The 24,302-nt window shown below is 34.2% G+C and overlaps 2 protein-coding genes across 2 annotated transcripts; both read right to left on the reverse strand.

Annotated features, from left to right (window-relative positions):
- Positions 1-13,347: 13,347 nt before the first annotated feature.
- On the reverse strand, positions 13,348-13,993 carry LOC143580463 (uncharacterized; the record flags this gene model as incomplete). Its single annotated transcript, XM_077063474.1, has 2 exons — positions 13,919-13,993; positions 13,348-13,857 (listed from the first exon to the last, which is right to left on the reverse strand). Coding segments are annotated over exons 1-2 (585 nt in total), but the record flags the coding sequence as incomplete, so codon positions are not given.
- A 2,637-nt stretch (positions 13,994-16,630) lies between these two features.
- LOC143580466 (uncharacterized) lies at positions 16,631-18,691 on the reverse strand. The gene has a single exon (XM_077063477.1). The coding sequence runs from the start codon at positions 18,689-18,691 to the stop codon at positions 16,631-16,633; it is 2,061 nt and encodes a 686-aa protein (XP_076919592.1).
- Positions 18,692-24,302: the final 5,611 nt, after the last annotated feature.

Genomic DNA, 24,302 nt, shown 5'->3' on the forward strand with positions numbered 1-24,302 from the left:
GTGGTCATATACGTGATTTGGTTAAGTTTTGGGCAATTAATCCATTGATTTATGATCATCTAAAAAAATGTTTGAATATGGAAAAATTTCCAGATCTGGAAATTGAATCTTGAATGTTTGAAGATTTGAAGATAAACACTCATTCGTCATGATGATTTTGTTCATTCTCTACGCATATAATCTTCATTTGTTATCTCGGCTTAACTGATTCGTGCCACGTGTCAAGTTTGTTACAACTGAATAACAACCTTATTCGTTACTGTAGCTAATTCGTTATTACTCATTCGTCATCCAATCGTTAAGATATTCGGGTGTTGATTCGTCATCTCTGAACCATCATTCGTGATAGCTATTCGTTATCATCATTCGTGAAGACTGGGCATCATTCGTCATTTCATTCGTCACGTGATTCATATTCCTATTCGTTAATATCATCCATTCTCCATTGTTAACCATTATATTCATATATTCGTCTTACCCTTTCGTTACAAATAGTTTCATTTTAAACCTTTAACTATCAAGTTTTGAATTTATTAAACCTAAACTTTTATTTTAATCTACTTTTGAGATGGCTAGTTTCTATGCACTGGCATCTCAAAATATGCTGATGCAACGCATGTTTCATCTCGATGATGAGATCGGATCACATTCAAAATGTCCTCGTTTGATGAAATTTAGTGGTTTTGCAAAATGGGAACCATGATTCAGAGCACATCTAGGGTCTGTACATCCAGACTACTCAAGATGTCTTGACGATGTTTATACGGTACCCATGGTTGGTAGTGAAACAAATGGTTTTACTCCAAAGGCCTTTTCTCAATATTCTCAAGAAGAAATGAAAGCTTTAGAGATTGAAACAAACGCATATTCCACATTAACAATGGCATTACCCGACAATATTTTCCATCAAGTGGGAAGTATTAAAATTTGTGCATCTTTGTTTCAACACATTAAAATGAGAAGTATGGGAAATATTGAGGAAAGTAAAAAGGTGATGCTAAAGTTTCGGTCTTGAAATTTTAATTTGTTGAAAGGAGAGACTGTGGAGAAAATGCTTACAAGATTCAGTGGCATAACGTTTTATTTTTCCAGCTTGTTAGCATACCAAAAACAAAACAAATGTGTGAGTTAGGCATTTTATTTGCTTGTCCATGGCATTTTATTAGCCCATCTAAATAACATATCAACAATATAATTGAGTTTGTCGGCCCATGAGCGTTACATGGTGCTTTAACCGACCAAACTAAATAACGAATAAACGTATGTAAACATGAGTAGTTGAAGCATCTTGTGTTTCACCACAGATGATAATGCTCCAAAAAAATATCATCAATATAAAAAGAATTTGTACGAATGAACAGTTGACGTATCCATGGCATCCCATGGGTTTTCCACCCGACTAGACATTTAAAAAAAACAATAAAACACAATAAAGAATGTAACCGTCTAGCCGATTACGTTAAACGCTTAAAGTATCGGTTGTATGAAAATTTCCACTTTAGCGGAGAATCTTGTCACACTCTCTAGCTTTAAGGGGGGGAGAGCAAAAGCAAAACTAGGGAGTTCTCAAGGAATTTCCCAATAATGAAAACAATCAACTAACATTAAATGAAGATACTTTAAGAGGATTCATAAAATATTTTGAGAATGAGACATAGTCTCGGAGTTATAAAAATATTTTGAGAGTAAGACATAGTCTCGGAGTTGTGTGTGCATGACAATAAAAATAAACAGTAATTAAATATTTATCTAGGAAAGCTGTAAAAAATAATTTAAGCACATAAGGCAATCAAATAAGCACGTATGGGGCTCCTGGGCATGTTATTAAGGCACCACTAACGACCTATCTTAAACCTTCGGGTCTGATACCAATATGTCACAAGTCAACCCAAGAAGGAAATGTCGGGGATCGAACTGATTGTTCACCGCTCTCAATATACTATCACGCAATAATTCGAAATGTGGCCAAATCTATTAATTTAAATCAGATATCAATTAAATCCAAACAATGTCAAAAAAAAGTACAAATCATTAAAACAGAAACAAATAAATTCAAATTTAAATCTTGATAATTTGGTGTCTTGATAATATTCTTCTAACTTAAAGCAGCATCTAAATCTCTTCCAAAAGCATGCGTTAAAATTCAGTCTAAAACCTGCATGTGCATATAAAATAAAAATAGATTTGTCAACACAAGGTTGAGTGAGTAAAACACCAGTTAACTCAATATAATATAATATAATATGAGAAAATGAGCTAACAGTCCTTAATGCAGTAAACAATTAAGTCATATCATGTAAACATTTCAAACAAATAATAATGTGTGGGCTAAACCTTTGTCATGTGAATCAGGCGTTGGTTACCATGAGTGAGTTGTCGGTGAAGCCATTGTCATGCGACCGGACTCCGGCCACTACGACAGTCATATGATCATACTAAATGTGAATATGATGGACCTCTCCGAATGCGATAAAATAAACAAATAAACATGTAACAAGTTAGGCACATAATTGATAGCACACAAAGTTAACTGTTGCTAGTGTGAATACTAATAATAAGTAAATAATGTATGTACGCATATGTCCCCAAAATATTTTAAAAGCGGTAAAATAGGGGAGTGATTACTCACCTGATTAGATAAACAAAAGACAAGGGATGATGTGTGAATGTTAAACCATTCGGGGTTTACCGTTAAGGATTCCTGTAACTATATATATTTGGTTGTCTAATTTATAAACGCGTCACCGGCTAAAACATGAACAAGAAGGGGTATCTGCAGGTTGTTATAATACAATTAGCTATGTGGGTTTGATTCGCGAGGTGAAGGAGAAGTTGTAACAGGGTTTAATTGCAATAATAACGACTGTAATTGGTATAACAATAACTTGACTTAGACGGTTAAGTTAATAATGTATATACATATCAAGACGATCGTGTTTTCCTAACTAAAAACGTCGGTGAGGTCGATTTGGTAAGACTAACAATACCCACAAATCAATTCCAAGAAAATTACGACGAGAATTATGGCACAAGACAACTAAACGGGCCACGGGTTGCGAATTGGATACGGGCCTAAGGGTTTGGTAAAACGGGTTACTGGTTAGAATATTATAATATTATCAGATTTTGCAATTAGGTCCCTGAACTATTGAGATGGATACAAAAGAGGTTAAACTTTAGTTTAGGTTTAAATTTGTATAAGTTTGAAAGTTATTTATATATACATTAAATAAATAAAATAAATAAATACAATAAACAAATAAAAATAATATAATAATAACTTGATAGACACGCTATATTACGGATAAAACTTTTCGAACATGGAAACGGGTCAGGCAACGGGCATAAAATATTAAATGGAAAATCCGAGTTGTTACAATCAATGAACTAATATCCTTTCATGTCACACTACTTCAGTTAAGTCATTATCAAAACATTATGATTGATTAAAGTTTAAACCACTGTTTTCCCAGCATTATGTTTATATTATGCTAGTTATTTGTATGACGATTGATGAGTATGTTACGATGTTTATGGTTTTTATTATAATATTGGATGATTATGTATTTGATGGTAAATGATTTTAAAAATTATGTTCGCATTGAAATTTGGAGCTTAAAAAATGCTAAAAAATTACGCTTTTTTTATTTTGGAGGTTAAAAGTGATTTTTTTTCAAAGTTAGTTTGTACAAAGTTTAAGGCAGTGTTTTGAAAACCGGACCGGGACCCGCTACGAACACCGGTCCGGTTCATGTATTTAGCCCATTTTCTAAAAACCCGGCCGGTTCACGCGGTTTGCGGTCAGCCCGGACCCGGTATACCGGTAAAGTGTATAAAATCTAACATTATAATCAATGTTGCAAATATCTGACATGTTCCGGCGACGATTCCGACTGCCATTTTGACATATTCCGACGACGATTCCGGCTACAATTACATCTGACGAGTCTAAAAATAAGCGGGATTGCGAATAAGAAAAAGACTTAGGGGTGCAAAAGTGATGGAGATGAATATGGTGAGACGATTCACTCATTAAAATTACCTAAGGTGTGAGATGAGATGAAATTAGGTTGAAGTTGGATTTGTGAAGAAGAGAATAAGGGTTGAAGAAGAGAATAAAAAGGTGTGAGATGAGAGAACGGCGCATTCTAGATCTAGGTAAAAGCCAATTTGCATAATTAGTTTTATAACCTTTATTATAAGGGTATATTTCAACCTTTTTTATTTTTTTATAGTTTAAAAAATTACAGTTTACACGCTTCTATCTTAATATCCAATTTTAATTTATTATTTATGTAATTATTATTACTTTTATAAGTATTGTCATATATATATATATATATAGGATGGGTATCATTACAGAACCTTAAATTATTTAAGAACTTAAAGGAACCCTTGAAAATTAACGTTTTTTATTAAAAATTTTGCATGTTAGTGTTACTTGAGTGTAGTTTTATCATTTTTTTTATCTATATTTACGATTACAATTTTGAAAATTAGTTTTTATACATGCTTATGTTTTTTAACACATATGTAAATTTGTTAGTACAAAAATTTTACACATATGTAAACTTGTGATTAATATATGTAATCAAAAATTTATATATAAAAGATGATAAAACTATTCTTATATAATGTTAATATATAGAAAAAATTAAAAAAAAACGTTTGGTTTTTATGAGTTTCTAAGAGTTCTTAACTTTTTTAAAGTTCTTATATATATATATATATATATATATATATATATATATATATATATATATATATATATATATATTAGTTATGACGTCATCCGGGTCAAACACCGGTCCGCCCTTCCGGGTCGGTCCGACCTTTGACCCGGTAAGACGTCCGGGCCGGGTCTGAAAACATTGGTTTGAAGTTAAAATATTTTAAAATTTTACTTTTTTTTATGTTGGAGGGTTAAAATGACGAAAAAAATATTTTTATAAAGTCTGAAGTTAAAATTTAAAAAAAGTTATGTTTTTTTTTTAATTTTGGAGGGAATAATTATCGGAAGGCTACATAATGAATGTTTCTATACCACGAGGACATAAAATAAACGTTAAAAGGGTATATTAGTCATTTAAGTGTTCCGTGCGACGAATGTTAGTCTGAGGTACTCAAGTCCGTCCGTTTTCGCACCACAGGATGCAAACGTATCATTTTGACTAATAGGGGCATATTACGGGCCTATCCAAAAACCACGGGGATGCAAATAGAAAATTTCGCCCCTAGGCGTTATGGGGGTGGCGTTTTGGGGAAGTGTTTTCTGCTTAACGTGTATTCTGCATGAGTTTGTGTGTGAGGAGAGGAGAGAGGGGAATAAATGTAATTATTGTAGGAGAGTTATGGCGTTTTGCCCACCACGCCACTTTTTGCAAAACTCTCAATTGATGGCGGGGATGCCACATGTAGCATAACGCATAAGGGTAAGGCGTTTTGACTACACATGGTCTTAGCCTGAGAGACTCAAAGTGCGCCCATTTTCACACCACAAGGAAGCAAACATATCATTTTGACTAATAGAGGCACATTACGGGCCTTTCCAAAAAACCACATAGACGTAAATAGAAAATTTCTCTCTCTTATTCACTTCACCTTAATTTGCAAGTAAACAATGTAAGAATATTTCAAAAATCTTTCACAAACACTGATATGTATTAGAAAGTTTGCACTAGTTTTTATGAAGTGTTGTGTTTAAGAGTTTCGATCACCATCATATTAGTGATATATGTAAAGTATGTTATCATTTCCATTATTAGTGAGGGGTTAGATGATAATTTTTTAAAAGTGAGAAGTTAGTGGTGATCCTTCTGTTGTGTGACAAATGCAAAATTATGATGATTTCTTCCATGGTACAGAAAAGATTTGTGCGCTGCTAGTTTATTTCTATTGGAGAGAACATTTTGATGAAGACAATTCCCGACTAAATATTTATGAGCAGACGTAAGGTGAGTTCGTTAATATTCACCAAAACCATATTATTTCTTTCTCTTTCATAATCCATCGAAGCTACTTTTATGGCCGCATCAACGATTTCCCAAACTTCACCCTTGAAATCGGTTTCGATCTGTTATAACGATCGATGTCTTCTATATAAATTAAGCAATCATGATGCAAAACTTTGTTTTCTGATACACTTTTAAATATATCTACGTGATTATAACAAAAATAAAAAAAAAAATTAAATCATTTTTCATTCTTTTAAAGATTATATCATCCTTTAATGATTAAGCATAGCATTAAATTACGTTGTGCTTGATTAATGTGCGATATGAAGAAAGCCAGTGCAAAGTACTATAAGCTCGGATTTTATTTAATCTTAAAACAAAACTCACGAGTTTATGTCAAGTCTAAATGGGTTTACGTCAGTTTTTTTTTTAAAGTTTTTAAGTAGAATATGTTTTGCTAAACGATTCCGATTCGGATTCAGTTCAATGCGATTGGTTCACGGGTTGTTTAAAAAACATGTTTGGGATTGAGCTTCAAAACAACTTATTGACTTATTGGCTTTATCAAAAAGTCATTTTGAAAAGTCAGGATTTGTGTCTTTTAGAAAAAAGTTTTTTAATCATTTTCAAAAGCTAATATGTGATAGTTTTTGTGATTGCCAAACACTTTTTTAACTTACTATTCTTTGAGAAACCAATAAGCCAATAATTTGTTTTCAAACTCAATACATACGTAATATTTTTATAAAACATGTTTTATGTTGTAAGTTAATAGTGCTTGGGTATCTTATACCAAAATTTATAAAGTTAAAAAAGAGATGAGAATTGGATTACTTATTCTATAAATTTTTATCTTATCTAATTTATAGTTTTTTTGTATAAGTTTAATAATAAGAAATAATTTCATGGTTAAACATATCATTACTTTGTATCGACTCGAAAATACTTTTTATTTGTATCGTATTCGAGATTTCGAGCGGTATGCAATTTTCGGCTTCTTTTCATATTCGATCCACCAACTAAACATGTACTTCTTTTCTTCAGTAACAGGTAAGCCCAAAACTATGGATCCGATCCAAAATAATAACATGGGCCCATGTAAAACTGTACATACACTGCTCATGGGTTATCTTCCCAGGTCTATTAATGAGAAAATCTTCAAAACAACAAACGGGTTTTATCTTTTTGGTAGAAAAAATTTCTAGTTCTGAAATTATCATAATCATAATCCATATATAAAAAAGAAAAAAAGGTAAATGTGGCCGGGTTTGTAAAATCCACATGCATGACCCATGCGTCCCCTAAATAATCCATATATAAAAAAGGAAAAAAGGTGATTGTGGTTTTGTCACTCAAATGAAAGTCTGTTGATTCAAGTTGCGTCCCCTAAATGCAAGTCTGTCGATACAAGTTTCTGTGTGGCACAACACTAGAACTCGATGTAAATTAATACTCGATGTAATCTCAGGATATTCAACTAAGTAACTAAATTAGTAAAGTGATAATACTTAAGTAGTGACATTCTAAATTAAATAAATTGGAGGTTTTGATGCCCGTCAGATTATATTTACTATTTAGCATTTATAACAGAAGTTGAGGACAAATTACAGCAACATAAAAGATAAAATAGCAAAAAGTATATATGATAGGTTGAAATTTGGCTTAATAATTTAATTTTTTGTTTGCCTCGCTTGTTTAAGTGTGCTTGAAAATAAACTCAATTAAATGGAGGTTTTTGTCTCTTTATGGCAAAGTGTTCTTTTCCTACTATTGAATCTAAACTTGAGGACTACAACATACCATCTTGATTTTTATGTTGATGTTATGAGCTATTTTCATGCAAGGATGAGCTTCATTTTCATAATTTGTTGTTTTTAACAAATAAAGGTTTTATTATTTTTCTATAATAGCTATTGCCTATCGGAGAAAGGAGAGCGGAAGTTGCATGAAGAGAGAAAGGAGAAGTGCAAGTTTATTAACATTGTAACTCTCAAGATATTTGCTAAACCTATAGATGTTTCAAAAATATTTATGAGTAACTAGTTTTAGTCCCCCGTGTTACGGAGTTTTATCAGATTTTTTTTAATTGTTTTGCTATTTTATATTTTGTAATGATTTTTTTTGTTTTTAACGTAGTTTTGTTTTGATTTAATATGTATATATATTAGTTTGATGCATTCATTACATTTTTTTAACGTTTGAGCTCTTTCAATTGATATGTGTAGGTATTTTAGATTTTTAATGAATGGGCATAAACGAACACGAACATGATTTTTTTAAACAAACAGACATTAACACAAATATTTGTCTTATGAAAAGGGGCGGTTAATATAGATGATGATGGTGGTGGTTGATGCATAAGAGGGGAAGTTGACTATGGCGGGTGGTAAACGAAAGTTAACCGGTAATGGAGATGATAGACCGACGACAGAGAATATGTAGAGAGAAATTAAAATAAGGTTTGATGATGAAAGGGTTTCACAAATTATTGAGATATTATAACCCGTTCTAAGGGTTATTCGGGTTTGGTAAGAACCATGACCTGCGAAATTAATGTTTAGTGATTAAGGGTTCTTTCACAAATAAATTAGATGTTATAACCCTTTTAAGTGTTATCCGGGTTTGGTAAGACCAATGACTCACGGAAATAATATTATGATTATGAAATAGTTTCACAAATAAATGAGATGTTATAACCCATTTAAGGACTATCGGGGTTTGTTGAGACACTTACCCACGTATTCGGGTCAAACGCATAAAAAGCTTCATCACAAATCAAACAATCTAGTGGCTTGAAAGGGAGTGAGGAGCGACCAGAAAGTGGGAAACATGATTTTTTTATAACCATTTTTATAGATACATAGATTGTATAATGAATTTTTAATTTTACAATAACAATTTAGGTTATCACGGTGCCAGAACTAAACCTAGAAAATAAATTTGTCAACGTAACATATTTAAATTAAACCCCCCCCCCCCCCAAAAAAAAAGTAGCGTTGTATAGCTTGTTGTAAAAAGAATTAATATTTTTAAAACAATTTTTGTCTGTCGGTAAACCTGGGCGCTCGTTAAACCCAAACGTTGTTGCGGAAGTTGATGTGTAGTCGCTCGGTATTGCTTATGTTCATAATGGTAGCAGAATTATGCACAAAAGATGGTGAGCCGGTTCCCGAATGTTTAGGTGATGAGTGTACGTAAATTCGGCCATTTTTCGGCATGTTTGTTACGGTACTGAAACTAAACAAAATAAAATTAATATAAAATTGAGGTGGACCAGCAAGGTGACATCGGTTGATAAAACTCGAGTATTGAGGCGGTGAGTCTACGTTTGTTATGGTACCAAAATAACAAAAATAATTGGAGTTCAGTCGAATCTGTTACATAGAAGCATAATTCCAAAAAAAAAATATTTGTGGATCAATACGGTGCCGGTAACAACCTCAGCTTTTCAAGTTAATATTTTATATTAAATACCTAATCCGTTTCGACATTCGGGTTAATTCTTAACGCGTTTATCAATAATATTTTTCATTATTTAACATTATATAAACTTTCAAATATTGGCAAAAATACCTCAAACTAAAAATTTTACCTCTATATGCTTCAACCTTATTATTACAAGGACTAAATTGCAAATTTGATATTAATATGGTTATAACCCGTTTACCCGCAAACCCAAACCCATGATCAGTACCAAACCCGTATCCAGTTCATAATCAACGTGGACCGTAATCTTCGCGATTTATTTGGAATTGGATCATAATACTTATTAACCTTACCTATTTCGGCCTAAGCGACACCCTAAATATGTTAATTCATTCGTTATTGAGCTGTCATTCCTTATTAGCATGACCGACGCCCCATTGATCTTTTGGAACATGATGTGTGATAAATATATATATATATTAAAGATTTTTCACACTTTTTGGGGTTTTAAAAAATGGGTTTTCACTTAAACATAATAAAACACAGACAAATGGCAAGTGTACCAATCGTGTAAGTAATATAGTCGCGGTAAGAACCGAGTATCAATCCGTTGGCACGTAAATTTCAATATTAAATCTTTACGTTTTAAAAATAACCGTAAGAAATATCTTAAAAGTTTTAGTTTTTAGGAGTAATTTTTAAAGAGACTTATAACAATAATACAAAGCAAGCAAAAATATAATAACGGAAAGATTCAAGATTTAAAAGCTATCACCTTAACTTTAGAATTCACTTGACTTCTTATGATGGTAAATTCAAATATATGATAAATTCACTTTTTTTAATTTATTTATGGAAAAGAGTAGTCACTAGTTATAGATAACTATTCCTTTGATTTTTTGGAAAACTAGTATGAATTATACAAACTAATCACCTCAAATCACATTTGTAAGTGAACCTTTATGTTGAAATTAAGGATATAGATTATCATTCAATTATGAAGCTCAAATCTAACAACCGTTCGGAAAGATCACATGAAAGACACCTAATCCACCTATGGTTGATTAAATTAGACAAACTTCAAGTATTCCTTTAATATATGAATTTTCAACCCAAGTGTAACATCAAAATAGTTGTGTTAACATAATAATTATAATATTACTTAACAAGAATATCAATTCATAACAAATGTTCAAGCTTTTCAAATCTAAACATGAGGATATGTGTGTAACCAATTTTCATGTTAATATTCAAGAATTAATTTAACTATTTCTAGATTAAAAGTTATAAAGTTGCAAGAACAACATTTATAAATAAATGATAAAATTAAGAGTCTTTCAACATAACAAGATATACCATTTATAATTCTTGTATATTAATTTCAATTGTTTAAACACAATATTTCATCAAAGGATAACCTAGTCATTATTTCAACAAGTTACCATATATTATTTCAAACCATCAAAAGTTATCAAGTTTCATCATAAGTTAAGGTGATATGAAGAGTTTAGCTCATGATAATAATGAAATATACATCAAAGTAAAAGAACATAGCATTCATAATTAACTTTAAGATAATCTAACCCAAGAACCAAGCTTGATGATTATGCGAATGCTAGAACTCCTTCTTGATGTTGTATGGATCTTCAAGAGCTTCATCTTGCCTTCAATCTTCTGGAATTATGGTGATAAGGGGGTGTTTTTGTGTATGTAATTCGGTGTGTGAAGAAGAGAACAGAAAAGGCCAATTTATAGGCAAACTGCTGCATGAGGCACAGGGTATGCCAAATTCGGCACAGCCCATGCTGGTCCCCAAATCTCTGACAGAATATTTCTGTACTTGAAGCATGTGCACACATTTGACCATCGGGTGTGCCAGTTCAAGCATGGGCTGTGTGAACCCTGTTTGGCCGACAACAGTACTTTTTTGCTTCCATCATGTTAGGCATCGGGCTGTGCCAAAGTGGGCACATGGCTGTGCTTGACCTTGCTAGATGACAAATTTTACTTTTCTATTTGTTATATTAGACATCAGGTTGTGCTTGAATGAGCGCATGGCTGTGCCTGACTATGCATTGGGATGTGTCTTCCTGGGCATGGGGCATGCTTAGCGCTAGAAGTGAATATTATCGCCATTTCTTCTAGAAAATTGCCCGTTTCTCTTTTATTAGCTCGTTTATCCCTGGAAATTCAAATTAAACAAGTTAAGTATCATTTCTAACTAAAATTCCCAAGAAATTTCATAGATTGGAGCGTATCTGATGTATAAAAGATGTATAATTTTGTGTATATCAAACATCCCCACACTTGAACCTTGCTTGTCCTCAAGCAAGCTAAACATGAAAATTCTACAAAAGGCAAAGGATAACGAGACCGTAACAATAACATCCCCAAAAAGTTAAGGTGGCCCCGAAGAAAGATACATGAACAACCCAACCAACGGAGATCTTATGAATATATGTAGTGACATAGGAAAACATGGTTTGTATTTATGAGTTTCTTTTTATGCAAATTTACACGTTCTCACAATGTTCACTCACACTCGGTTTTATATCTGATCATACATGTAATGTTGTATGTATATGAACACTCTTGTCAAAATGCAACTTGTGAAAAATAAGCTTGTCGAGAGATCCATTCTCCACCCACTTATTAAAATGTTTGATAAACAGGGAGGTAATATATGTGGGTGTTTAGTTTGGATAGAGTGTGGAAGGTTTGTTGGTTTAAGGTTCATGGGATTAAAAGAAAAGTAATTTATCAACAAATGTAACTTGGTCGGGAGCTATGATAAATCTTCCATGCTTTTTGAGTTCACAAAATTTGCTCCTATCATCACCTTTTGTGTATGGTGATCTTCTTTAGAGTTTTTTTTTAAATATGACTATATACAAAAATAGTGACCAACAATTGAAACATATCTCTTGACTTCCTTTGGTCTTCTTGAAACTTGATCTTGAAGTAAAAATGGTGTAAAAGTGTTTGAAATTGAAGAGGTTGATTTGGTTAGATGATTTTGTGTTGGGTAAAAGGAAATGTTTCTTTGGAGTAGGGTTAATGTGGTTTATGATGGTCTTTGAGGAAATTTTTGGGTAGGTCATATATTACCTCCATCTTTATACAAACATTTCGTTCGGATCTCGAAAGGTATGCCCAAACAAGTTCTAATTCACACGAAACAAATGACTCACTCAATCCGCCAAAACGTAACCGATGATAGATTGTAATAAGGCATGAAGATTTGCTCACGGGAACAGAGGGATTGGGTTGAAACGCCACATTTTGCATAAAGTTTTTCTCAATAAATACAAACCATATTTTCAGTATTCACATTAAAATAAAGTTGATTCGGTGGTTGGTTTGTACGAGCACTTTTCGAAAAACAACCTTATACCATGGTTTTGTCAAAAAATTATTAAAGGCTTAACGGTCTTTTATTTATTAATTAATTTATTTATTATTATAATTTTTTTGTATTTTTTTTTTAATATTTGACACAAAAATTAAAATTTGGAGAGATTTTTTCAAAAATATTTTATTGGACAAAACAAAGTTAAAGTAAACCCCTCCCCACACTTGAATCTCACATTGCCCTCAATGTGAAAAGAAATATAAAAATGCAATACAAAATGTAGGGAAAGGATGAAAAGAGACTCCCCAATATGTTGGCGACGTATGCTGCATCCGAAATCCACACTTGTCTTCGAAGTAGATGTTTCAGCGAAAGAGGCAAAAACCATCCTAATAAACATCAAAAATTAAAAGTTATAAAAATAAGATAATATAACGTCTAGACTGGGCACGGAACAACTAGTACCCCAAACACACTGAAAATTGTCTAGACATTTCCTGAAAAAGATTTTTTTTTTTAAAGCAAAAACTATGTACAAGTGCAATGTTTTTGGTTAAGGGTCCTGGCTAGACCCGAGACTTTCTTTCAAGGGTTCTTGGAATGGAGGAGCATTACCTCCGAGACGGTTCCAGTTTGTCCTTCGACGTAGAGTTTTAAACGATGACCATTGACTTTAAATGACTGACCATCTCCATTTTCGATTTCCACGGTCCCGTAATCAAAAACCTTCTTTACCAAGTATGGGCCAGACCAACGAGATTTAAGTTTTCCGGGAAATAAACGCAACCTAGAGTTGTAAAGCAAAACACGATCACCTGTTTTGAAATCTTTGTGTTCTTTCAACCACTTATCGTGTAACAACTTAGTGCGTTCCTTATAGATTATGGAATTCGCATAAGCTTGATTTCTTAATTCTTCCAGCTCATGAATTTGCATGAACCGAGTCTCGCTCGCATCGACCAAGTTAAGATTAACGGCTTTTAATGCCCAGTAAGCTCGGTGTTCCAATTCCACAGGAAGATGACAATCTTTTCCATGAGAAAACCTAAACGGTGTGGTACCGATAGGAGTTTTATGAGCGGTTCGTAAAGCCCATAATACGTCATCTAACTTTTCAGGCCAATTCTTACAATTTTGCCCGACTGTTTTCTCAAGAATTCTCTTAATGCCCCGGTTAGTGACTTACTTGCCCACTGGTTTGTGGGTGGTATAATGTTGAGAATCTATGGTGGACACCATAGCGAGATAATACCTTTTCCATCTGGGCATTGCAGAAATGTGTTCCACGGTCACTAATGAGTGCTTTTGGGACACCAAAGTGTGAGAACAATTTTTTTAGGAATTTGACAACTACCCTAGCATCGTTGGTGGGTAAGGCCTAAGCTTCCACCCATTTTGAAACATAATCTACGGCAACTAGGATATACCGATTTCCAAATGAAGTCGGGAATGGTCCCATAAAGTCAATCCCCCAAACATCGAACACTTCACAAACTTGTATGGCCTTTTGAGGCATTTCATCTCGTGCAGAAATGTTGCTTCCCCGTTGGCATGCATCACAATATTTTACAAGGTCATGAGCATCTCGAAAGATGGTGGGCCAGAAGAAACCGACATTAAACACCTTCTTTGCGATGGATGTGACCCCATGATGTCCTCCTGTGGGTCCTTCATGACAATGTTGGAGGATTTTGGTTGCTTCATCTCCGAACACACATCGACGAACGACTTGATCGGCTCCGATCCTGAACAAGTGTGGATCCTCCCAAAAATAATGTTGACATCGGAAAAGAATTTTCTTCTTTGTTGATGTGTCAATCCTTTGATCATGACCCCACTTGCGAGATAGTTGGCAAAGTCAGCAAACCATGGACATTCCTCTTCGTTTGTTTGGATATACATAAGAAGTTCGTGGGGGGAAATTGTCATTTATATGGGACCTCACTAATTCTTGTGAAGCTGGGCATTCCAAAACGGGAGAGGTGGTCGGCTGCTACATTCTCGGCGCCTTTCTTATCTTTGATTTTAATATCGAATTCTTGAAGAAGCAGAATCCATCGGATTAATCTAAGTTTAGCATCTTGTTTGCTAAAAAGATATTTAATGGCTGCATGGTCTGTGTAGACAATGGTTTTGGAAAGGATAAGATAAGAACGAAACTTATCAAATGCAAATACTACCGCCAAAAGCTCCTTCTCAGTCGTGGTGTAGTTTTCTTGGGCGTCATTGAGAGTCTTGTTGGCGTAGTAAATAGGATGAAAGTGCTTATCTTTTCTTTGACCCAACACTGCGCCAACTGCGAAATCACTTGCATCACACATGAGTTCAAACGGGAGTGTCCAGTTTGGAGGTACCATGATTGGGGCATCAACAAGCTTATCCTTTAAAAATTGGAATGCTTTTAGACATTCCTCTAAGAACACGAAGGGAGCTTCTTTTTCTAGAAGTTGTGTCATTGGCCGAGCTATTTTTGAAAAGTCTTTTATGAAACAGCGATAAAAACCAGCATGGCCAAGAAAACTTCGAATGGATTTGACAGATGTGGGTGGCGGGAGCTTTGAAATGGTCTCGATTTTTGATTTATCGACTTCAAGTCCTGCCTGGGATATCTTGTGTCCCAAGACAATGCCCTCTTTGACCATAAAGTGACATTTTTCCCAGTTCAATACAAGATTGGCTTCTTCACATCTTGTTAACATTTTTCTCAAATTCTCGAGACAATGATCAAAAGAATCTCTGAAAACAGAGAAATCATCCATAAATACCTCCATAGAGTCCTCGATCATGTCATGAAAAATAGCCACCACACAACGTTGAAAAGTGGCCGGGGCATTACACAGTCCAAAGGGCATTCGCCGGTAGGAAAATGTGCCATAAGGGCATGTAAATGTCGTTTTCTCCTGATCTTCAGGGGAGATAGGAATTTGGAAGTATCCAAAAAAACCATCAAGAAAACAATAATACATCTTCCCTGATAGACGCTCAAGCATCTGATCAATAAAAGGAAGGGGAAAGTGATCTTTTCTTGTGGTGTCGTTTAGTTTGCGGTAATCAATGCAAACTCTCCAGCCTGTGACGGTTCTCATAGGAATTAATTCATTCTTATCATTTGTTATAACCGTCATACCACCCTTTTTTGGTACCACCTGTACTGGGCTTACCCAAGGGGAATCGGAGATTGGGTATATCACTCCAGCATCGAGCAGCTTGATGACTTCTTTCTTTACAACGTCTTGCATGTTTGGATTGAGACATCTTTGATGCTGCACGACTGGTTTAAAGTCCTCTTCCATCAGGATTTTGTGAGTGCAAAATGATGGACTGATTCCTTTGATGTCCATGATTTTCCAAGCAATTGCTTTCTTGTGAAGTTTGATAACTTCAAGCAGTCTTTTCTTTTTCTCATTTGATAAACAGGAAGAGATGATGACGGGTAATTGAGATTCACCATCGAGAAAGGCATACTCGAGGTGGGAGGGAAGTTCCTTAAGTTCAAGAACTGGTGGATCTTCAACGGAGGGTTTCGCCTTTGGTTCCAATTTGCGGTCAACGGTCTCGTACGTTTCTTGATGTTCACTTGCCTTCTGATCCTCAGTGGATTGCTCCTCGTGGAGGATGGAGTATGCCTTTTTCTCAATCAGCTAAGTGTTTCATGCTTCCTTTTCAATGGTTTCGCGAATGTGACAACTTACTATAGACTCACACACGTCAATATAATAAACTGAATCATCAGTGTGTTGCGGGTGTTTCATGGATCTGCCTATATCGAATGTTATCTCCTCATCTTCAACCCTTAGTGTGAGTTTGCCTGTGCAAACATCAATGAGAGCCCTAACGGTGGCTAGAAATGGTCTTCCTAAGATGAGGGGTACAGATTTGTCCTCGTCCATATCGAGGATTACAAGTCTACCGGAAAAACAAATTTATCAATTTTGACAAACATGTTTTCAACTATGCCCATAGGATACTTCACTGATCGATCGGCTAGTTGGATACTCATGCGGGTTGGTTTTGGTTCTCCTAGTCCTATTTTAGAAAAAACCGCATAAGGTGTCAAGTTAATGCTAGCTCCGAGATCAGCTAGGGCATTGCTAACAAATAAATCTCTTATCAAGCAAGGGATGGTAAAACTCCCTGGATCGGTCTTCTTTGTCGGCAGCTTGTTTTGAAGGACAGCAGAGCATTCTTCATTCTGAGTTACATGTGACAGCTCTTCAAATTTTCTTTTGTTTGTCAACACATCTTTCAAGAACTTTGCATACTTTGGCATTTGTGAGATGGCTTCGATGAAAGGAAGATTGATGTGCAATTGTTTGAAGAGTTCAAGAAATTTTCCATACTGGGCTTCCATCTTTTCTTTCTTAAGACGGTTTGGGTAAGGAATGGGTGGGACGTATGGTTTTACTGGTTCTCTGACTTGTGCGCTACTTGCTGGGACTTTCCGATCATGCACCTTGTCAGGAATCCCAGTTTCATCATCAACTGGCTGTGATGGGAATACCACATCTAGAGTGGTCTTGCCACTTCTTAATGTTATGGCATTAGCTTGAGCATTTGGGTTTGTTACTGTGTTGCTTGGAAGACCACCGGGTTGTCTTTCAGAAAGCAACTGGGCTAGTTGACCCACTTGATTTTCGATGTTTTGTAAAGACGCCTTTTGATTCCTTAACTCCGCCTCATTCTTCTGGAACCTTTCTTCGGTCAATTTGTTTGAATTTTCAGTACTGGCTAAGAGTCGTGTTAAGAGAATCTCCACAGTATCCCCATTGTTTGGGTGTTGACTGGTGCTTGGCCCTTGGCTGTGGTATTGAGGTTTTGGCTGGGCTGGATGAGTTTGGTTAAAAGAACTCTTGTCAAACCCTGGTGGTGTTTGATTGATTGCTCCATCCTTCCAGCTGAAATTAGGATGATTCCTCCAACCAGGGTTATATGCATTCCCGAAGGTGTTGTTTTGTCGGCTCACAAAATCAAAATCATCAACCATCATGCTTTGCTGGAAATATTTCATTTCGTGATCGCCCCAACAAGTGCCACACTTAGTCTTTGCTTTCACCAACTCTGTTCGTAGTTGCTCAAACCTCTTTGAGAGCGCTTCGAGTTGTGTAGTGACAAGAGTGTTGGAGTCAACATGGTGCATACCCTTGTGTGATGGGGTTGATCGTGGTGGGTTGTATGTGAAGCTTTTCTTGGCTGCTTTCTCTAGAACCTCGAATGCTTCGTTGGGAGATTTGGTTCCGAGATCTCCACCGGCGATTTGATCAATTGCCTGCTTGTTTTTGCTAGATTGGGCATCGAAGAACGTTTGAACTTGGAGCCATTTGTTCAACCCATGGTGTGGGCATCTTCTTAGCAGGCCCTTGTATCTCTCCCAGACTGCATGCAGTGACTCGTCTTCGTCGGTTCTGAATCCAGTGATGCTGGCTCGGTACTTTGCGGTTTTGTCTGGTAGAAAATATTTCAGGAGGAACTGCTCTACCATCTGGTCCCAATTGGTAATGGTGTCAGATGGCAGTGACTCTAGCCAATCCAAGGCATGGCCTCGGAGAGAGAGTGTAAAAAGCTTGAGCCTAATTTGGTCATCAGAGCAGTTTTGGATTTTGAAAGTACAGCAGATTCGTAATAATCGAGCGATATGAGACAAGGGATCTTCATCGAGAAGCCCATGAAATTGAAAAGAATTTTCCACCATATAAATGATGCTGGATTTGATTTCGAAGTTTACAGTGATTTCCGGTGGTGCCACGCCACTTCCATAACCTTCGAGGGTCGGCTTGCCGTATTGGTTCATGTTAGGTTCATTTTCTGGCCTATTTTGTTCCGCCATGTTTTCTTGGGTTGTCACGTCCGCAAACGCCTCGTTTTCGATTGTCTCAGCTACTACACGTGAACGGTTGCGTAACCTTTGGTGAATGTGACATTCGGGTTCCGAAAGCGGCGAAACAAGCCCAGGTGCAGGCATGGTGGACATTCATTACTTAAGAAAATATATAAAGAAACTAAACAAGTAAAAGCGAACTACAAGTAAAGCGGAAATAAATAAACCTTTTTTTTAGACTAAAACTTAAATAAACTAAAATGAAATATATATATATATATATAAATTTTTTTTAACAATTATAAACAACGGTTAAAATAAAGACTTAGATTAGTATTAAAATTTTACCGTGTTCCCGGCAACGGCGCAAAAAACATAATGTGTGATATATATATATATATATATATATATATATATATATATATATATATATATATATATATATATATATATATTAAAGATTTTTCACACTTTTTCGGGTTTTAAAAAATGGGTTTTCACTTAAACATAATAAAACACACACAAATGGCAAGTGTACCAATCGTGTAAGTAATATAGTCGCGGTAAGAACCGAGTATCAATCCGTGGACAGGTAAATTTCAATATTAAATCTCTGCATTTTAAAAATAACCGTAAGAAATATCTTAAAATTTTTAGTTTTTAGGAGTAATTTTTAGAGAAACTTATAACAATAATACAAAGCAAGCAAAAATATAATAACGGAAAGATTCAAGATTTAAAAGCTATCACCTTAACTTTAGAATTCACTTGACTTCTTATGATGGTAAATTCAAATATATGATAAATTCACTTTTTTTAATTTATTTATGGAAAAGAGTAGTCACTAGTTATAGATAACTATTCCTTTGATTTTTTGGAAAACTTGTATGAATTATACAAACTAATCACCTCAAATCACATTTGTAAGTGAACCTTTATGTTGAAATTAAGGATATAGATGATCATTCAATTATGAAACTCAAATCTAACAACCGTTCGGAAAAATCACATGAAAAACACCTAATCCACCTATGGTTGATTAAATTAGACAAACTTCAAGTATTCCTTTAATTTATGAATTTTCAACCCAAGTGTAATATCAAAATAGTCGTGTTAACAAAATACTTATAATATTACTTAACAAGAATATCAATTCATAACAAATGTTCAATCTTTTCAAATCTAAACATGAGGATATGTGTTTAACCAATTTTCATGTTAATATTCAAGAATTATTTTAACTATTTCTAGATTAAAAGTTATAAAGTTGCAAGAACAACATTTATAAATAAATGATAAAATCAAGAGTCTTTCAACATAACAAGATATACCATTTATAATTCTTGTATATTAATTTCAATTGTTTAAACACAATATTTCATCAAATGATAACCTAGTCATTATTTCAACATAAAATTACCATATATTATTTCAAACCATCAAAAGTTATCAAGTTTCATCATAGTCAAGGTGATATGAAGAGTTTAGCTCATGATAATAGTGAAATATACATCAAAGTAAAGAACATAGCATTCATAATTAACTTTAAGATAATCTAACCCAAGAACCAAGCTTGATGATTATGTGAATGCTAGAACTCCTTCTTCATGTTGTATGGATCTTCAAGAGCTTCTTCTTACCTTCAATCTTCTGGAATTATGGTGATAAGGGAGTGTTTTTGTGTATGTAATTCGGTGTGTGAAGAAGATAACACAAAAGGCCAATTTATAGGCAAACTGCTGCAGGAGGCACATGGTATTCCAAATTCAGCACAGCCCATGCTGGTCCCCAAATCTCTGACAGAATATCTCTGTACTTGAAGCATGTGCACACATTTGACCATCGGGTGTGCCAGTTCAAGCATGGGCTGTGTGAACCCTGTTTGGCCGACAACGGTACTTTTTTGCTTCCATCATGTTACGCATCAGGCTGTGCCAAAGTGGGCACATGGCTGTGCTTGACCTTGCTAGATGACAAATTGTACTTTTCTATTTGTTATAGTAGACATCAGGTTGTGCTTGAATGAGCGCATGGTTGTGCCTGACTATGCATTGGGCTGTGTCTTCCTGGGCATGGGGCATGCTTAGCGCTGGAAGTGAATATTATCGCCATTTCTTCTAGAAAATTGCCCGTTTCTCTTTTATTAGCTCGTTTATCCCTGGAAATTCAAATTAAACAAGTTAAGTATCATTTCTAACTAAAATTCCCAAGAAATATCATAGATTGGAGCGTATTTGATGTATAAAAGATGTATATTTTTGTGTACATCAGAACACGAAAACAATCGATATATTCCGATTAAACGCTTCTGCACCTACACACCATCGTCGCCAACTAAAACCCTATACTCAATTAAGTTAGAATGGCCGTTTAATACGTGTTCTTTATCTGTTTCCTAGCCGACTGCACCTTGAACAGTTTAGCCTCTGATTTGTCATCATATAAGGTAATTGTTTTACTAATACAGTTCGTCTATGGTCTGCGAACGTTAATTCTAAGGTTAATTGATCCAATACATAACAGTTTATCATATTGGATCGTTCTAGGGTTCATAAGCTTTTACGTTTGTGTCTGTACTGTTTATAATTGTTCTGTTGCGTGCTTATAACGAGTTACCAGCTGGCTGGCTGAGTTTGTTAAAATTTGCAATGGCTGGGGGTCGCGGGTTCGAACCCCTTAGCCCGTGTTTTTGGTTGTTTTTTTTGTTTAATTGTCATATAATACATATAGTAATCTAAATTAATATTAATAATATTAAAATATAATAATTAATCAGTATTTTCATTTAATTAAAATAATATTATTTATGATAAACCGTTGTTAAATAAAAGTAATAAAATATGACTTAATAGCTTAATAATTATCGAACTCGCTTCTTCGATCTAGTTCAATAACTTAGCGTGTCTTCGTATTCTTTTTCCTTGTTAGGCCTTATCGCCAACGTGCGTGATCCGCTTTCGTCATTTTTAGTGTTATCTATTCACTCTTATTCGTCTATTGAGGTGAGTACCACATTCCCCTTATTTTACCGCTTTCAATGTTTTGGGGACATATGCGCAAATAATATTTCTTATATATACTTATACTCAAAACTGTAACTTTGTCTTATGTATTAACAACTTATACCTTACTTGTTTGTGTGTTTATTTGCTTTGTATGCTTCCGCATTCGAAGAGGTCCAACATAATCTCAGTCTAGTATGATCATACGTCAGTCGTTATAGCCTTTGTGCTTCTCGACATCTCAGTTATACTTGCTCATTTGGTTAATTTGTTATTCTCATATGACTTGTTGCATTGTTGCAGCTACGTATTTTGTTATATATACTATATGTACAACTAAACTGGTGTGTTGCTCACTCAACATGTGTTGTTGACAAAATTCTATTTTATACGCATATGCAGGTTATCGTAGAAATTTAATGCAGGTTGGTGAAGACGTAGTGAAGAATTTAAGTTAGAAATGATACGATCAAGAATTTAATTTGTAATTGTTGTTTGTTTAATAAGTTGTATTTTCTACTTGAATTATTTGAATTATTAAATCGAGTTAAATAGATATTATCATTTAAATAATGATGCATAATAGTAACCTTTGAAAAGCTGTGAGCAATCAGTTCGCCCCGGAATTTCCGCCGTAGGTTGGGATGTGACAGTAGGGTGCATTCTAACTGAGTTATGTTTATGGCTTGATTCGAGCTCACATGTAGAGCTCAAAGATTTTTGGTGTGGATTTCATTTTGATTACAGTTTCTTAAATTATCTGTAGGTTTATCTGATTTTGATTATTGTGTGTACAAATATGTATTTTTATATACATATTTGCTTTAAATCATAATAATAAAATTTCGATTATGCAGTCTACTTTTAAGTTTTTGTTAGTCGAAACAAAACTAAATAATTATCATGTGCATTTTACGGCAATTAGTGGCTAAAGCGTACATAGTTTATTCATAAGTTGTACATCCTTTTGCAAGATCTGTATAACGAAAAAAAAAGTACTCACAAAAATTGTGTATAAAACCATTTTACAATTGTGCGTACAAACAAAATAATATTTTTTTTTTCTATAAACTAATTTAGATAAATGTAGGCGGCCACGGCTCATCACTTCTTTTACCCCTTTCACTTTTAAGTCAACTTCTTGATTTGGATTTAGCTATATGTCGGATAACCAAGACTTAGTTCAGCTCATTTGTATGTAAATGGTTCAAAATATCACCTCAATGTTCATGTATATTTGTTTATGATTCTACCCTTTGTATTTACACTTCATGCATTTTGATTTTAATAGGCGATAGATGTTGATGCCACGAACATTTGAAATCAGGTGCCACAACAAGTTGCTATAGGTAAAGGCGGGTCAGCCCAATTGGTTTCATAAATGGATGTCTTTTGGGAACATAATTAAGTAGGTTGCAAGTTAAGAGTGACTAAATTAGAATGGTACTTTTGATGTGGAAGCAACTCCGATTTAACATGTTAGCAATAGCATAATTGTTTAGATGTTGCAAAAGGTTTGTAAGTAGTAACACAATGCAACACTTTTCTGTGTTAGTATTTCGTATAGTGAAAATCATATATATTGTACATCTAACCAAGGAAAATGTAGAGTACAATGAACTTTTTTGAAGTTTGCTAAGCTCATCTTAACTACTAAAGCTTTTACTTTATAGTTGAGTATAGACTTATTAACTATGTACTAAATAATACTAGATAACGAAAAAGAATACAAGTCCCACTGAAATGGAATCAAGTCCGAAGCTTTTATCTTGCTTTCTTTTCTGCTATGAAGGCTTTTCTCTTAGAAGGCATACAAAAAGCTCTGAAATGTAATTTGTTTTCTTCTTTAGAAGTTGGTTTTGAAAATTGTTAATTGCAAGCTTTTTGCTTATAAATTGGATGATGTATTTAAATATTTATTTAGATTATTTTGTTTGTATATATTTGGTTAAAGAGCTAACTAGAGCAAGCTAAGAATAATGGTGAAGGAGATGCAGCTGCATTTCTTCCATGTAAATCTTATGGTGGTTTAATTTGATTAATTAAAATTAGTTTGTCATCATTTTGTTTGCGGGCCTTTAGTTTAATTGGGTTTGTCTATTTACAAGATTTAAAAAATACAGTTTTCAGTTTAAATTGGGGTCGTTTGATTACCGGAAGACTTCTTAATACTTCCGTTGATCCATTAGATACTAGAAAAGATGTAACTAAAAGTAAAAAAAGAGGTATACAATAATTTCATGGCACATGTTATTTATTATAAAATTATATATATATTTTTATATTATTTTAATTGTTCAACCCGTGTTGTACACGAGAACCTAACCTAGTACATGTATATAATAAAGTTTGATGTGTGTGGTACGCATATTACTGCTAAAAGTAAATTATGAAAAAGGGGTGTGAATTACTCACCTTGAAAGTAGACGAGTGGAGAGATATATAAATAACTTGAATCATAAGATAATCGAGCTGACAAAACTGATCTTGAGAATGACTTAAAATCTAATTAAATAATTCAAAGTCAAAATTTAACTAAATTGAACAAGAATCGCTAACAAAATCTGAAATTTAACATAAAACATAAAGAAAATGAAACTTAAGCCAGTGTCCGGTTCATAGTCGGTCCGAATGTCGATATGAGATCGGATTTGAGTCCAACATGTCCAAATCATATTTAGAAACACAAAACATCGAAAAGTCAAAAGCTAAATCGGGTCAATTCATGGTACAATTTAAAAGCCTCAAATTAG

This window comes from Bidens hawaiensis, unplaced genomic scaffold, assembly GCF_021521415.1.
Source record: "Bidens hawaiensis isolate Kalapana, Puna unplaced genomic scaffold, B.hawaiensis_p1.1 tig00030500_1, whole genome shotgun sequence".
NCBI lineage: Eukaryota > Viridiplantae > Streptophyta > Magnoliopsida > Asterales > Asteraceae > Bidens > Bidens hawaiensis.